The 17,630-nt window shown below is 35.0% G+C and overlaps 2 protein-coding genes across 3 annotated transcripts; one reads left to right on the forward strand and one right to left on the reverse strand.

The window, feature by feature from the left end:
* Positions 1 to 1,654: 1,654 nt before the first annotated feature.
* Positions 1,655 to 10,055, reverse strand: gzl (godzilla E3 ubiquitin protein ligase). The gene is made up of 12 exons (XM_013308015.1): positions 9,904 to 10,055; positions 8,637 to 8,822; positions 6,214 to 6,383; positions 5,809 to 5,900; positions 4,253 to 4,358; positions 3,875 to 3,980; positions 3,583 to 3,757; positions 3,233 to 3,393; positions 3,054 to 3,152; positions 2,868 to 2,914; positions 2,595 to 2,728; positions 1,655 to 2,425 (listed from the first exon to the last, which is right to left on the reverse strand). Exons 2-12 carry the CDS (start codon positions 8,724 to 8,726, stop codon positions 2,367 to 2,369), a joined length of 1,239 nt encoding a protein of 412 aa, XP_013163469.1. The 5' UTR covers positions 8,727 to 8,822; positions 9,904 to 10,055; the 3' UTR covers positions 1,655 to 2,366.
* Positions 10,056 to 10,351: 296 nt separating this feature from the next.
* Positions 10,352 to 15,804, forward strand: LOC106114702 (solute carrier family 22 member 3-like). Of its 2 annotated transcripts, XM_013308005.1 has the most exons (13): positions 10,352 to 10,501; positions 11,055 to 11,151; positions 11,584 to 11,798; positions 11,927 to 12,110; positions 12,194 to 12,323; positions 12,638 to 12,766; positions 12,973 to 13,165; positions 13,247 to 13,352; positions 13,476 to 13,708; positions 13,808 to 13,887; positions 13,962 to 14,137; positions 14,449 to 14,603; positions 15,681 to 15,804. In XM_013308005.1, exons 2-13 carry the CDS (start codon positions 11,110 to 11,112, stop codon positions 15,727 to 15,729), a joined length of 1,692 nt encoding a protein of 563 aa, XP_013163459.1. In that variant the 5' UTR covers positions 10,352 to 10,501; positions 11,055 to 11,109; the 3' UTR covers positions 15,730 to 15,804. The 2 variants fall into 2 exon arrangements, with proteins under 2 accessions (XP_013163459.1, XP_013163458.1); XM_013308004.1 differs by lacking the exon at positions 10,352 to 10,501 and having other exon boundaries at positions 10,910 to 11,151.
* Positions 15,805 to 17,630: the final 1,826 nt, after the last annotated feature.

Below are 17,630 nucleotides of genomic sequence, written 5' to 3' on the forward strand. Positions count from 1 at the left end.
CAAGCGTCGAGATCTCGCGTATCATGCGTGAGCAAATTCATGGCACCATGCTTGCGGGTGCTAGCGACTAATGAAATTGCGCGCTTATCCGCACGGTCTTTTTTTAACGCCGCGTTGAAACAGCGTTGGCGGCTCGGGCGATAAACGCATAAAAATCTGCCCAGCATTAAAAATGCAAAACTGCTCGATAAAAAAGCGCTGCCGATTGATAAGTTACCTGGAAATTAATTTGTTTTATTTAAATTTAAAAAAAAAAACGCTTGTGTGAAAAGTGCTTAATCACGTGCTCAGTCAATGACAAAAAATGTTTAGTCAAGTAACTTATCTTGCTAAGTTATTCGTTAGGAAAGTAAATGATAAAAATACAATTTGTGTCCAAACGATTTTATTTCTTTGGTCTTTATCCTAAAAAGTTGTAACGATAAGAAGCTTCATGGCTCCTAGCGTTTATTACGCTTAAATTTATCTTTACATACATTAGTCCCTCCTGTCACCAGTCGAGAAGAAAAATATAGTTATATCACATAAGGTACAGACAATTTTAAATATACATATATTCTTAACTTAAAAACGAAGATAAAGTGTAAAAATAATGGCAAAAGAAGATTTAAACACAATTAAAAATATAACATTTTTTCTAATACTATACTAAAAGTTTGTTAAGCGTGTTAGTAAGCTACAAAAACATTTCTGACCACATATCTACAGACGGCTCGGCTTTTTACATCAAATATGTCACCGGCAAATCGTGTATGCTGTCCGTTTATAAATTGCCCAGGCAAACTGCACGTCGAATAAATTCATTCACAATATGACTTAAATTTGTACAGATTCTTAGAAACCATAAAATTTGAGCGCCAATATAACACGTTTTGTGACTGAATTTGTTTTTTTGCAATATTATATTGCCGACTTCACGATTTGCCCATGTAAAGTAGAAACAGGCGGCATTCGCGATCGCTCAGTAACATTTACATAATATTTTGCTAGATACATAAATATATAGAGGTTTTTTTTACACTTGTTGGCTCTATGTAGACATAGGTGTTATTATATATCAATTATAAAATTTCGCGTTTATAAGTAAAAATTTAGATTGTCTTTTTTGTGTAACTGTTGTTAAATAATTTCAAAATCACAGAAATACTTAAAATAACGACAAATAATAATCCAATATTTATATGGACAAGCATATTAAGATATAGAAAGAGTTAACTAAAATGGAAAATTAAAAACTGAGTTGTGAGCAAATGTTTCTTATAAAATTTTAACTCTGATTATTTTTATAGAAAATACAATTGACTTTTTCCCATCACTAAGCTTAAAACGAGGAAATAAACGAAAATAAGAGTAATTATTTTATTTTAAAGTGCAAAATATTTGCAGTGCATACATTTTGGACTGCACTGACCAGATTATATTATGCATGGGCAGTATTGAAAATTGTTTTGAAAGTAATTTTTTTTTCTAAATAATTACTATAAGAAGTACAGTCGCCTTCTTTTGCGGTGATCCAGTTACAAAAAATTGCCTTGCACTTAACGAACACAAGCTGCCCTCCCCCTTCTTACGAATTTAAGATGCTGTTAATTTTTTAATAGTGTTGAATACGTTTTGGTTACAATATAATTGCTTTTGTCAATTTATGATTTAGTTAGTAAGATTGTTTTAATACATTAAGTTGGCAAATCATATTTGTAGTCATAATACATATAAATATTTGTGTGTTAGAGTGACGTATGTTTTTTTATGACTCAAGTAATCCATTTTTTATACACCAAAACTACAAGTATGACTTGCATTGCTTTTTAGGTCTAGTCTAAAGATATTTATAAGTCCTTGGGTAAAGCTTGGTTTATGAGTTACATAGATTTTGTTCATACTATAATAAACAATTGTAACATTAGTGTGTTGTAAAATTGTCTAATTCATATTTTACTTTACAAGTCAGTTGCATACTCATGTAAAAATATTTAACAAATTATTTGTCAAGGAGATATTCACCTCAATATTCAAAGTCAGTAACTAATGCCTTAAAAATTAAATGTGTGATTGTGGGTGCAAAACATGAATGGATAAAACTTTTTTTATAACGACGTCTTAATAATATTCTCAAATACAATTTTAGACTCGAAAACACACATTATTCCAACAAAAGTAATTTTAACCGAGCCTTGTCGCAACTGAAAAAACGAAACCTAGAGTTAATATTGCACAACACTTTCGTATTTTCAGTGTTACCTTCTTTCGTTCCGCGTAGTGTTTGCAATTGTCGCTACGAATGGCGCGGTTCTGTTTGGACGTTACAAGATGGCGGCGCATCGCGTGACGTCACACGGTCGGATACACGTCGCGTGCGGATGCGCTCATAATATCATGTGTTGCGGCGTGGCGTCCGCCGGCGACACTGGTAATGCTGCTACACCTTTAAGTAAATTATTGAAGTAACTAATGCCACATGTTTTATAATAAATTGTTGTTCAACCCAATCTTCCTTGTTTCTGAACTGAAATACATAACGAAACGGACAAAACGAATGGTTTTTACCCGCAGTTTAATGGAATTAAAATTCAGTAAGTATAATTACAGCTCACCTATTTCCCCTCGTGTTTCACTGTTAATGGATGGGTTCTGGCGGGCTTGCGCCCTCCTTGCGCGTCGCGAGCGCCGCGACCGCCGCTCTGTGCGCGCCACCAGCGACTGCGTCTCTTCCGCCTCAACGCTCGCACTGCGCACACACGTCACCTCATTTATTACCAGTCAAGCTAAATGCGGGTTTCCGCTCACGAAAAAGTCACATAAAATATATCATTTCTCCTTGTTATAAACTCAGATAAATTATGAATATTGTACTTATGAGTACTTACTTTTCGCCATTGTTTGTCTGTTCAGTTTCTTCTGAAGGCTGAGCGCTCTGGAACGGACACAAAAAGATTAGTCTAAGCCGTGAATTGAATGGCAGCGCCACTGTCGATAATGAAGCCAGCTGATGAGCAAACTGTATTTGGTTTAAATACTCATCACTTCAAAGACGAGCTTCATGCGGTGCGTACCTCTGCGTCCTGTCCGCGCTCGTGTCGCTCGCGCAGACGCACCATGTGCCGCACCGCGCGCACGAACGGATTCTCTCTCTGCTCATCAAATGTACCGCCCTGGAAACATATTTTTTGTTAGATACACATATTAACTAGAGTGCAACACGTACGTCCTACTGTTTTATTGCAGTACTAGCCTGTGTGGGGGCTCGGTCGCTGTCGGCGAGCAGGGGCTCGGTGTCGCTGTCGGAGTCCGAGCGCGCGCGCGGCTCGCCGGCGGCCAACACGCGCCGCTTGCACACGGGACACACGCGCCGGTTCTGCGTCAGCCAAGGGTCTATGCACTTCGAGTGGTACGCTGCACATGAATATACATACTAGTTAAGTATTTACCTCAACTGAATCTACACATTATAAATATAAGTTGTCAAGCAACTCCTTAAGAGAGTTCTTTAAATCAGTTTATTATTTTTCAATGACACTCCTCCCCATATCATGAGCCAATATTAGCATTTATTAAATGAAGATAATATTAGATAATATAGACCGTGTGCACAGGGCAGCACTCGCAGACGCTCGCCCTCCTGGTAGTCGTCGAGGCAGATGGCGCAGGTGTCGTAAGGATCGCCCTTACTGAATTTGCAGGTCGGGATCTTCTTGAGAAAGCGATTAGGTAGCCGGTGTCGCCTCGCCCTCCTCCGGTCCTTTATGCACTTTATTATCTAAAATTATGTAATACGTAACTTAATACAAGTGTAAAGGATAGAGAAAGTGTCTTTCTCACAGTTAGTAACAATCAAGACAATGTGGCATCGTCATCATTCTGATGTGATACTCACCATAAATATAAGTATCACAATGAGGCACAGAACAACTACGACTGCAAACGGCACCAGCAGACTGTTAATATTGTACGGTGAAATACCGTCCAACATTATATAGTAACTGAGAACCAAAAACAAACGATATTTAATACACCAATGTACAGACCAACAGCATGCAAAATAATCTATATTCAACACAAGATAGAAAAGGATTTTTTTTAGACCTTTAATGATCCTCCCCAAAAATTAGTAGGTTACCATTATCATAAAATTCAATTGTCGTTTGTTGTCTCTGGTTTTAAGGCATGAAAATGTGACTTATTACAAATATTTCGATAATGATAACCCAGTGTCCGTAAGTGTACCACCGCTAACGTAGCTGACTGTACTTACTTTCCGAAAGTATATAGGTATGCTTCAATTAGCACCTCACCCGTCTTGTCACTCACAAAAGTCGACGGTATCACAATGCCATCTGGATTCTTTGCTGACATTGTCTCTGAAAAGAAACATTCTTTGTTACAGATAACAATTGTTTAATAGAGTAAGATTTAAACCGCTAAATTGAATCTGAAATCTACCCACAGTTTATGGAGTGTTAGCTTACTCATAATAAAAATGGAAGTTTAATTGGATAGTTGTTTGTTACAAGATATCTCCAAAACAGTTAACAGATTCCGATTAAATTTGGCATAAATATAGAACATAGTTTACTTATAATTAATAACGTGCGACCGAAGTCACAGGCGACAGCTAGTTGCGAGATATAAAGTAAACATTAATTTCAATGCATTGTGAGATTATATCCTGGTGTAAACAATTTTTATAACATATTGATAACAAAAGCAATTTGTATTGTTTGTTGCGGTGTTTGCTTATATACGTATATTTATGTATACATAAACGAGAACATATATATTTATATACAAATATATTTAATTAACTTGGTATAAGATAATTTTACTATAAATTACGTGAATAAAATACTGAAAACGATTATATTTTAAAATAACAATGAAATTAGTAACAGATTAACAGTCCTAAAGATTTCATTTTAATTTTAAATACATAATAAAAATAACTTTGTATAGTTTTTGTGTATTGTATGGATAAAATTTGTAAATTTTTTTTAAAAAGTTTATAGAAAATGATATTATTTACTTGGCCTTGAACATCAATTATCTCCAACAATAATAAAGTTTATCAAAGCCTTATGCAGATTTGTATAAGCTTAGAGAGAACCAAGTAAGTTATATATGAATTTCTAACATAAATGTTTTAAGGCAAACTCTGACCAACTTAAGATTTAAAGCTTTTAAAGCACAATAAATTATAGACTTACATGATTGTAGACAGTTGTATTGGAATATGCCATGTCTATTCATTACCAGTGTCAACAAGCAAATGCAATGGAGGGAGAAGTTCGCGACGCGCTATCAATGCGGTTAACGTACGGATAAGAGGTCGACGTTGTAAATATATGAACTTACGGAAGGATTGACTTGAGATGTATTTGATTATTTATATACTAGCTGTTGCCGGCGACTCTGTCTGATTGTCTGGCTGTCTGTCTGATAGTAGCTGATTGCTAGACTTACTGATTATGGATCGTCGTTTCGGAAGACTATGTGTATCTAACATTATGACACGAGAATTTTATATATAAGATGTGAGTTAGCATTGTTGTATATTTTACACTTCTAAAACTCACAAAACGTTACAATATATGTAAAAGTTAATATCAAAAGTAATAAATTACTTTATTGAATTCTCAAAGAGCAAAATAAAAAAATATTAGTGGATTATTATCGAACTGCTTGGAGGTTAATCTTTTTGTACAACCGAACGGCTACCGAACCGAACTAATATTAGTGTGCCCCAGAGTATGAGTCTTATAATAGTGTTGAGCGTGCTTATTTTTTTATCTCTACCAAGTTTGTACAACTTACCGAGTTCGCTAGAGTTGACATTGTGTACAATGGCGCAGTCGTAGCCGGCTGCCTGCGCGTTACGAATCTTTATCTCAAAGCTACAATTGAACCTGCAAGAAAAACTCTGCATAAAACATATTGTCTGACAAAACACAGATAACAGTATGTTTTAAACGGGGATTTTTGTCTCGGAAACCTACGGTAAGTCTAACAATTGAAATAATACTAGTATCGTATAATGTAACTGCCAAAATCCTGTCTGCCGCCCGTTTGTAATTTTCCCTGAGAAATCGTAAAATCTCGGCAACTATATTTCGAACCAATTTATTAAGTTTATGATTTGGAAAATTATAAACTGGCGGAGTACACAATTTTCCAGCGACATAACATAATATATTTAGGACATGGACAAGTTGTTTATACCTTGCGAGTAGCACTATCCACTTGCCGGTGAAGTTGTCTGTGACCTGCGGGGGCGGCGGCAGGGCGGAGCACCCGTCCTCGGGCTCGCCCTGCACCAGTAACCCGCGCAGCCCCGTCAGCGGCACCTCGCCACCGAACGTCGCCGGCATATCGGGGAACTCCTGCGCTATCTGTACAAAAAATTTAATTAGCTTCCAATTGGGATCGAATATCTTACGAACTGTCTTAATATCTTACTAAAATTATAAAATGTGAAAATTTGAATGGATGGATGTTGGAAGGATCTGAAATTTGACATAGATGTAGAACATAGTTTGTAAGAACACATAGGTCACTAATTAGGTTTTTTTCATTCCGCACGAACGGAGTCGCGGGCTACAGATTGTTTCGGCTGCTTGAAGCTAGGTAGCACCCGTAAAGGCACTACCTACTCGCTGCCTGAGACAAGCTCCCAATTGGGTGACCGGTGATAAAAAGACAAAGTAAGGGACCTCGTTTTGCACCTTGCGGCACGCAACTCGGACCTCACTTTGCGCCGGTAACACCGATCCAGGACCCACAAAAGAGTAGCCAATTTTGCTACGACTAAAAACGCAGGAAAAATCGCCCAAGAGAAACACTCAGATAGTACAACATAAATAGTTATGACAGTCATATATTTGACTCGGTTTTTTTTATGAAAATAAAAGAGATGGCATTATGTTTTTGTACAGTCACAGTTCGATGAACTTAAATACATGTTATATAGTAGATTTTCTGGTCATAAGTGAAACTGACAATGTTAGTGGCTTATTGAGATAACTTGCTGCATACAAATAAGATTAAACCTAACGTAAATAAAATGCTCCACAATGTTTACTATCGAGTAAGGTTTCCTTAGCTATTTTAAAGCATTGTGTAAAATGGTTAATGCTACATGAATACAGCCAAAAAAGATTCGTAAAAAAAAAACAATTTCATTATAACAAATTTAAGTTTTTTACCACATTATATGTTTTTTTAATAATCCTTTAGCAGTTATAAATTAGCAATATGAATAAATAATAAAAAAAAAATTAACACCTAAACAAATGTTACCTAAACCATAAAAAAAAACAAAAAAAAAGATAGATTGACAAGTGACATTTCAATTACTACCAGTAAAAAAATTAGAGTAATTTAAACTGTTCAAACTCCTTTATAAATTGTCAAACTTTTAAATTGACCTTTATGTAGTTGTAATACGATTCAATTCACAATGTATTTGTCTAACATGAGGTAACATCAACTATGTAATGTGTGCTAATTGTTCAATGTGTGTTCGTTAACCTCCATTGAAACGGAACAGGGTGAACATCTTTATTATTAAATAAAAGTTTAACAGAGTAAAGAAAAAAATAATTTTATATTCTAAATTCAAAACTCAAAAACAGTATACAATCGAACTTCGAAAAGCGAGAGTGTGTGATATTTTTTCGCTGATTTTTTTCACTCACCCAAGGACTTATTGAGTTCGTCTCCAGAACCGAACAATGACTCTCGCATATTAAAATCTCATTTGTCCAAATCTGATTGTAAAACATTAAAATTGACAAGCAATTGAGTTGTCTATTGCCCAAATCCCTGTAATATGTTGTCTGTTTTTTGATGATAAAGGAATGATAGCTTTTTATAATCATCTGGAGGAATTTGAACACATAGATTATTATGGTACATCTTTCAATTTGTGTACAGATTTGATATTTTTAATATATTAGCACATTAATCATTTTCTTATCTTATTTGACCTTGTTTAAATTATATCACTAGGTCTTTAGGCCACTGAGGCAAAATTATATATATAATTAAACAAGTTTGTGCATCAAGTAGTTTACCCACATCCAGCTTATAATCTAGAGCTAGTTAAATTATAGGACAACTAACTTTCGACAGTGACTCCGTCCATGCGAAATTAAAAAAAATATTTGTAGTCTATATGTTCGTACCAAACTTCATGGAGATCTGTTAGCAATTCCGTAGATATCTTCAAATAAACATCCATCCATCCAAACATTCGCATTTATAATCAGTCATCCAGTACAACATGTTAATGCTTTGCATGACTGACTCATACATAACTTATGCATCAGTCAGTGATGCAAAAAAATTTCTTTTTAATTGCAAAAGTGTGCGCAAGAACTATGTGTTGCAACATACTAGAGTATAATTATGTTAAATATGATTATTGACAAATTATAAAGGATCGTGGTACTCCTTTATTTTTTATTTTTACTATTACAATTGGGGCTTAGTTGTTGTGCATTTTGGCACAGTAGATATATGTTGGCAGGATATGAATCGCTCAACCCAGCTCAGACTCAAGAAAGCCCAGCAATCCTCAAGAAACTGACAATCTCCAGTAAAAATCTCAATAACTCATATAGAAATTAGTATGTAATACTCACTGTGTGTGGAGTGTCCACTGTGTAAACATATACATTAGCAGTGGCTTTAGTGAGTAGCGCCAAGAGGCAGGCGACGATGGCACGCAGCATGTTTGTGCAGCCCCACCGGCGCCAGCAGGGTGCAACGTCACGTCTCTTGTGCTCTCTTCTGTGCCACAGACCGGCGATAGAGCATGGTCTGCTGTTCTGTAAAGATTTTGCAGTTGACCTTTTTAGCCGACTTCAAAAAGAAGGTTTTTTTTAGATGCATTTAGAAAATGGTTGGAATTAAATTATATAGTTTTCCACTAAGTTAGAGTTTTGTTATTGGACAGAAAATAACACTTCTGTTACTTCTTAGATGTATATTTCTTTTTCATATTTTATTATCAAAAAATATAACTATGGTAAATAGATATTTGTAAAGATTTAGAGATTACATAGAAAAAATCCTTTTCTATGATCATAACTACTCTTAATTTACATTGTCACACAAATTTCACAAAATAAGTAAAAATTGTACTTAGTTTTGGCATTGGATTGAAACAAAGTTTAATGGCTGGGTTACATTATACCAGTAAAGTATGACAGTAATGGTCAAAATCAGCACTAGCATACAAGGCCTCATAAGAGACCAGACCGTCAATGGCAGGACAGTGTTACTATCCTATTGTACTAGCATAATGTAAACCAGGAAATAACATTACTGTCCAAACAGACCATTTGAGCAATTTGATATAATTAAAATACAATATACCTGATATTAAATCTTACATAGCAGTGGTAAGTAGATTTTGTTGCTGCATTGAAAAAATTATTAATCACACTTCAGATTCATATTCTAATATATTTATAAATATTAGATGATATACATTGTTGTATTAACAAGGTTAACAATCATATTAATAAAGTTCAGATCACAAGCTGCATATAAAACAAGTGTGGATAATTTCTTTTATCAAGACGCGAGAACAAAATTTAGAACAATCGGAGGAGATAATGCAGATCACTTGTTGTTTATTTATACAATAGTGTACATTGTTTTGAAAGTGATAACACAGTGAATTTCGTAATCACAACATTTGGTTTGCAGATTGGGCCCGTGCGTAGTTTTGCACACTGTAAATAAGTAGGATATTTCAATCCAATTAGATAGTTAGGACATGGTGGCCTTGAGTCACGTGTTAACAACCACAATAATTTCATTCCATGATAATAATACTGTATCCAAAGCAAATACAACAGCAACAATCGGTACGTGAAACACAAAAGAAATTATGAAACTTACTTACAATTAAAGAAGTTTTGATCCACGTATTTATAGAGCACGATCAGATTTATAATCAATACACAATTTCATTACAATTTGACAAACAAATATTTCTCAAAACGATAAATATGAACTACTACGACTGAATCACTTTTTGTTGAAAAAAATTAAGCCATATCTATATCTAATGTCAATTGTGGTACGTTCGTAAACCTATACTTTTGTTGTTTTTTTATGTTATATTCATAAAAATAGAAGCAAAAACCAAAAAAAACGTAAATAAACACTTATATACAACTGCTTACACTATATTTAAATCCACAAACGTTATTTTAAAGTATGCGAAAATGAAAAACTTCTTAGTTTCAGAACGTCATTGTCAGTAAAGAGTAGTATTCTGATTTTGCTATGGTTTAAATATCAGGCGCGTAATTTGTTTCTTAAAATTTTGTTAAATCAAATATGATAAACAAACCATGCGAAGTCGTTCGTTCCTTTTTTCGTTTACACCTCGCCGGCTTATGCCTGCGACTTCATCTGCTCAAAGTTTTAAAAAAGGTCGCAAAGTGTCTCATGTGCTATTTTTGCCAAAATTCAAGGTGTTCGGAATTATTGAGTAAATAAATTAAATATATCCTACGAGACATTTCACAACTCATATTCATAAGTCGCCTATGTGTTCTTTCAGACTGTGTTATACATCTATACCAAATTTCAGGAGATCCTTGCAGCTGTTCTGGAGATACCTTCTAACAAACATACATCCATACAAACATTATCTTTTATAACATTAGTAAGAGTAAGAATAAAGAGTAAGGAGAGTTCTAATCTGTCCAACTTAAGAGCTAATTAACAGTATGATTAATGACAACGATAAACAGATATTATCAATCCCTGTTGATTTTGAAGTTTGATAGCTTATTAACTTATTATCTAATCTACCTAAGTAGTGCAGCAGTGCGGAGAAGAAATTAGTTGGTTGATAAACATTTAACAACTATAAATAAACATGTATACGTAAGAGTAGAACTGTACATAGTAGACTAACTGTAGGTACATCAATATGACATTGCAATTTAATGAACATATATAAAAAAGTGTACGTAAGATTATTTTATCTTAGAAATAAAATATTAGGATAAGGATATTAATTATCATCAATTGATCAGTTTATTGGTGACTTATCGACAATTCGTACGTACGTTCAGCGAATAAAAAACGAAAATGGCAGCCGATAATGAAATAATTGTACATGAAAGTAACGAGGTATATTATTAATAGTTAATTATATTATTGTTATAATTATTATTTATTAAACACTAGGTAAACGTATTGTTTTAAGTGTTCAACTAACTTTTGAATAATTCGTCATTATTCATTGTTTCATTCATAAAACTTAAGTTTATGGTAAATTTGATGCCAACACCTTTATCGTATTTTTCCTTGGTATTACTAAAAAGAAAGATAATATCTTGATAATAATAAGTGCAGGTTCATTACTGAGTTCTCAAGTAAGATTTTATTATCAACCTATTTTAAAATCTCAAATATCGCCAGGAATATCCCTAAAAGTCTAGGCGTGATATTAACCCGAATATTCAGTTTGAGTTTGTTTATTAAAGCAAAGATTAATTTTAATTAAGACATTAAATATTTAACTATATTACATCTATTAAACTACTACATTTCATGTTTTAGATTAAGGACAATGCAATTGACGTCGGCGGTGCACTCGACAGGGTTATCGAACATGTTGGCGAACTGGGCTTATATCAGCGCCTGCTGTTTGTATGTATGCTGCCGTTCGGCATGGTGTGGGCCTTCGTATACATGGGACAGATATTCATCACCGCCACGCCACAGGAGCACTGGTGCAGAGTGCCAGAGTTGGCAGGCCTTAGCGTGGAACTCAGGTCTGAATACATTGTGATGCAACATGCACATAATCGGCGAAAAATTGTAAGATAATATGTGTGCAACAGATCTAATTGTTGCTGGATTCTACAAATGTTCATTAACAATCGCGTTTAAACGACTTCAGACGAACCCTCTCTATCCCGGAAGCGGTCGAAGGCAACTACGACCACTGCAGGATGTACGACGCCAACTGGACGCAGGTGCTACAGACCCTGATGCCGCCGGAGCCTGGCACACCTACAGTGCCCTGTCAGCACGGCTGGGAGTTCCTCTTTGACGACATACCTTACTCCACTGTAGTTAACGAAGTACGTTAAATAAGAAATAGTACATAATTTTCATTCTGTTTTTATGTTATAATCAATTATTCACATGCATATTTTACGTGCAGCGGGAATGGGTGTGCGATCAAGCGAGCAATGTACCGTGGTCTCAGACGATAAACTTCGTCGGCTCCATTTTCGGAGGGATCATCTGCGGCACGTTAGCAGACAAGTATGGTCGACTTCCTGTTTTAATTTGTAAGTTTATTACATTCCTGTTTTCGCAAGAGTGAAGCGGGGAGGTTTAACTTTCAAATCGTAGCATAGGAGAAGAATATAGAATTATACATTTCCACGTAGAATATTTCCTAAGATTGATTGGCAAATTAAGGGAAAGAAAGAAAAGGATCTTTCTTTTCGGGTACTAGATAAGGAGAAAAAAACGAAATGTCTTATTTTCTTTTTTACGTCCATCTTCTGCTAATTCTATGAGGTTATAGCAATTCTCCAAAAAGTTCATTTGGTAGTTCCAGAATTCTTGAAATGTCACGATTGACAAATTTAAATTTCAGTTGCAAATATCGTCGGCTGTCTGGGCGGTGTGGCGACCATGTTTACGAACGGTTTCTGGGACTTTTCGATGTGTCGTTTTATAGTCGGCATGTCCTGTGACAGCTGCTTCATGATCATATACATTCTGGGTGAGTCTTAAAATTACTTACCAAAGTTTTACTACCTTCTGTCTGGTCGATTGTTCGTAATAAGCCAAGAACTCGTTGTAGTTGACTTGACTGTCATTAATATTTCTATCTATAGTATGCAGTGGCTCATCTAAGCTCTTTCCTGTCATCACCTATGATTAAACTATTAATGGTAATCAAACTATAGTTAAGCACTTTTGTTTTAGTATTGGAATACGTAGGTACTCGGTACCGCACCCTGGTGGCTAACATGTCAATAGCTCTGTACTTCGGCGGCGGATGTCTTCTGCTGCCGTGGCTGGCGCTGTGGATCTCCGACTGGCGTTACTTTGTGCTGGCCACCTCACTTCCCATGCTACTAGCTGTGTTCACGCCTTTAATAGTGCCTGAGAGTGCCAGGTTAGTTATGCAATACCCAAATGGTATAAGTTTCATATGAGCCAGCTTTAACAGTGTCTAACATTAAGTTGACTTTCACAGGTGGCTAGTATCAAAGGGTAAAGTAGATGATGCTGTAAAGCTTTTGAAAAGATTCGAAAGATTAAATCAGACTAAAATACCACAGCAAGTGATGGATGATTTCATTGTAAGTAACTTTAATAGACCAGCATGTACGAATTTCGTTACTATTTAAAAGAACTATGTTTTATATTTTTCTTTACAAAGAACATTTTCGGTGAAGTAATCAATTCCTTCATCTCCTCTTCAGTTTGCTGGAATAACTAACAACGAAAAAGAAGACAACATCTTCACGCTACTGAGGACACCGTCTCTTCGTAAGATGCTGGCACTGTTGGTGATCACCTTCAGTGCGGTGGCGGTGATATTCGACGGCATCATCCGCATGTCGGAGAACCTCGGCCTCGACCTCTTTATCACTTTCGCTGTTACCTCCGCATCGGAGATACCGTCTATTGGTATACTGGTGTTTTTGTTAGACAGGTTTGTGGAAAGTTATCATACGTAGCAATATGGGAACGCTTTTTATCTAATTGTATTGTCTTAATTTAAGTACATGCTTTAACCTTTATTCTTTTCCAGATTTGGTCGACGTAAGCTAGTTTTTATTCCAGTAATGGTATCAGGCATTTTGTCTTTAATAACTGCCTTCCTTCCTCGTGGTAAGTCATAATCTACCAATTTATGGCATTCATCTTTGGAAATCTTCGTAAATTTCAATAATTTCATGTTCCAGGCGTGGCTACAGTTTCCGTGGCGACGTTGGCGCGGTTCTTCATCAACATGGCGTACGGCGCCATCATCCAGTGGACACCAGAGCTGCTGCCGACAGCGACGCGGGCGTCCGGAGCCTCGCTCGTGCATATCAGCGCCTTTGGGGGACTTGTTGTCTCCCCTTTCATTGTATATTCGGTGAGGCTTCAAATAAACAAACGTAACGTTCTCACTCTCACACTGTCACTGTCTCGGAAATACTTGTTTCAAATTATTGCCATCTCTCTCATCCTGTTACAAAAAATCGAGATAGTAATATTTTTTTACACATGACTCGGTGATGGAGTTTTACGGTACTATTATAAATACGTATGGATGAATTTAGGGATGATTTTTAAAAATAGTTACAGATAGGCTGAACTACTGATCAGGATGAAATTTGGAACAGAGATAGATTACAGTCTGGAATAGTGCGTAAAGTAAAGCTATTACACATATTTCGTTGACAGGAACGTGCTTGGGAAGGTCTGCCGCTGATCATCATTGCAGTGCTGGCGGTGATATCTGGCGCGGCGGCATTGTTCCTGCCGGAGACAGCTGGACGCAGCATGCCGCAGACCATGGAGGACTGGCACCAACTTGCGGCCACCGCGCCCTGTCATCAGTCAGTATAGAATACTCAGAGTACTTTCAGTGTCCCCCTTAGTATACTAGGAAAATTAGTAACCATTCGAATGTAGAATGACTTGTGGCAGTATTTTTATTGACTTTTGCCTAAGCATGTCAAAAAAAAATAAGTTCTTCATATTAAGGCGGCAGTTATTTTCGTAACACAATTTGGTGACCGCGCTAAATTGATTATTCTAATTAACTGCGTGCTTTCGTTAATCGTAACTAATGGCCGGATGTCTTTTATTTTTGTCCACGCACGGTTTTGTTATTGTTTACGTTTTAGCCGAATCGAATTGTATAAGTCCTAGTGAATATTTTTTTAATGTGTTAAATCTTACTATCTTGTCTTATATTTTACTAATATGCGTATGTTTGGATGGATGGATGGATCTTGCTGAATTTGGCATAGATGTAAAACATAGTCTGGAAGAACACATAGGTAATATTAATTATTTTTTTCCGTGCGGACGGAGTCGCGGTCGACAGCTAGTATATCTATATGAATGAAATACAGCACGATAAATGAAACAATAGGCTACATGGTAGGTAATAGAATTTATTTAGTATTTAGGTTAGAATAGCTTTGTGTCATGTGATAACGATTTATGTATCATAGCAACAAAGTAATCATGTTTGTTAATCACGTTTTTTTTAATTTGCACTAATTGTGTTTATTGTAACAACTGGGGATGTTAGGGAGTCAATGTTTTATTTAAATTTTGTTTTCTTCAAATGCAGACGCTTTCTTTATTTTCTATGTTCTTATTATTTTTATTGCTAATTAAAAATTTTAAAGTAATATAATTTTGTGAACAAAAAAAACTTTCGTATACTTTCGTGGAAAAATAAACTTAATGGTTTTTGAAAACAAAATCTTTGTGTAAAATATATCGTCATCCCTATCATTATACTTGACAAAAGTGAGATAACAATATATTTTATACGAAGATTTTGGTCTCAGAAAGCAGCTATACTAATAAGGCATATAATAGCTAATTATGACATGATATAAATGACACGTACATACAAGTCGTTGTTAGTTTTTTAATTTACTTTTAATTATTTTTAGGAAACAAAGAGACACCGAGGCGTCCTCCGGTGTGCCGGTGAGCAGTTGACACCCGACCACGGATCTCCTTCAAGCGCTCCACTTCAACTTTTATTTACGATACAATAAATCTAGTAATAACTTCAGCGAATTTTGTCGTTTTATTACAAAACGGAAACGTGACATTTGAAAGGAAATCAAGAGTTTATCTAAGAATTAAAAACACGGAAAAATTAAATAGGATGTTGAATTAACGATAGCTATTTCTCTAACTACATCTTACTAAAATTATAAATGCGAATGTTTACACGTTGTATGGATGGATGGGGTTGTTAAAACGTATCTCGAGAACAGCTGAACAGTTTTGTATAAAATTTGGCATGGATATAGAACATAGTTTGGAAGAACATATAGGCTACTTGACCGTGACTTTCTGAAACCGAAAATCTCTATTTAAAACATGTTGCTATCTCAGTTTTGTCAGAAATAATGACAGGGATGACGATATGTTTAAAACGGCGATTTCAGAAACCCACCGTTATTACGTTTTTTTTCAATTCCCCGTATGCGGAGGCTAAGTCCTTAGTTATCTTTGGTAAATTGTTAAACAAACCGTCTTCAATTGTGATACAAACAATGATATTACACTTCGATATCTTCATTTAACCTTGTGTAAATACGATCATGTGTAGATAGTGGCCATCTAATCTTAGTGCAACGTACGCGAGGTGTCAAGGCGAGCCTTTTTACCTAATAGAGTTATGGCTTCATTCGCCATCACTTCTTTGTATATTAATGTTTGCTTAATGAAAGCAATTCGATCCGTAGGTATATATATTGAACATTTAGTCTGATGATAGATTAGAATTAATATTTATTTTTTAACTAATGGTTTTTTAACTAAGAATTTAAAAAAGTGATGTATCAATAGTACACGAACTCTACAGTTCTATATCCTCTAAATAATATTTTTTCTTTTTCAATTCCACCACGAATTTTGATGTTTCCACTCGAATTAAAATCGATATTTAATTTCAATGCAAAATGCGAAGTCTTCAAGACTTAAGATTTTATTCTATTCGAGACTAGGCTCCCGTGTTCGGGAACAAATGAATTAATTTAACTAATTAATTTATGATGGTTACAATTATACTTGTTTTGTTTTATTGTATTTTTAACATTCATTCTACCTCAATAGTGAATTAACAATTATACAGCAAAGATTAAATAAGTGAATCTTTATACAATTTTGCTAACAAAAACTGATTACACGAAGTCATCTCGTCTTCGTTATCGTGTAAGATAGAATTTATTAACCACTTGTAAATCGTTTTAGACATGACAATTGCGAATAACCTGACGTACATTTCGCGGACCTAACTATAATTAATACATGTTTATTACGATGACGTTAAATTAATAGCGTTTCAAAACCTTTGTTTCAACTTATAACATTGTTATGAATAAATATGAAAATATTTTATAGAGTTTTATGTTTGTTGTTTACGTAGACACTAAAATTATCTATACAGGGTGTCCCAAAAGGTTACGTGTATAGGAAGGGGGATGATAGGGGTAGTCACAAGGGTCACCAGAAAAATAAAATACAAATTCCCCTCTGGGTATTAAAAAAATAAATGGCATTTTTTAAAAACTTAAAAATTTTAATTTTCTTTAAAATCTTTGTTAGTTGTATTGTTTTTTTTTATTTCATATTGATAAAGGGTTATTGACGATAACATAACAGCTTTTTTTTTAAATATAGCAATATTTATAGGTCATCGGTTACAAAATTGCCCCAGAAGGTGTAAAATTTTTAAGTTTTTAAAAAATGCCATTTTTTTTAATACCCAGAGGGAAATTTTCATTTAATTTTTCTGGTGACCCTTGTGACCACCCCTATCATCCCCCTTCCTATGTACGTAACCTTTTGTTACACCCTGTATAGGAAAATTATCTTAGCATATTTAT

This window comes from Papilio xuthus, unplaced genomic scaffold (genome assembly GCF_000836235.2).
Source record: "Papilio xuthus unplaced genomic scaffold, Pxut_1.1 DF828037.1, whole genome shotgun sequence".
NCBI lineage: Eukaryota > Metazoa > Arthropoda > Insecta > Lepidoptera > Papilionidae > Papilio > Papilio xuthus.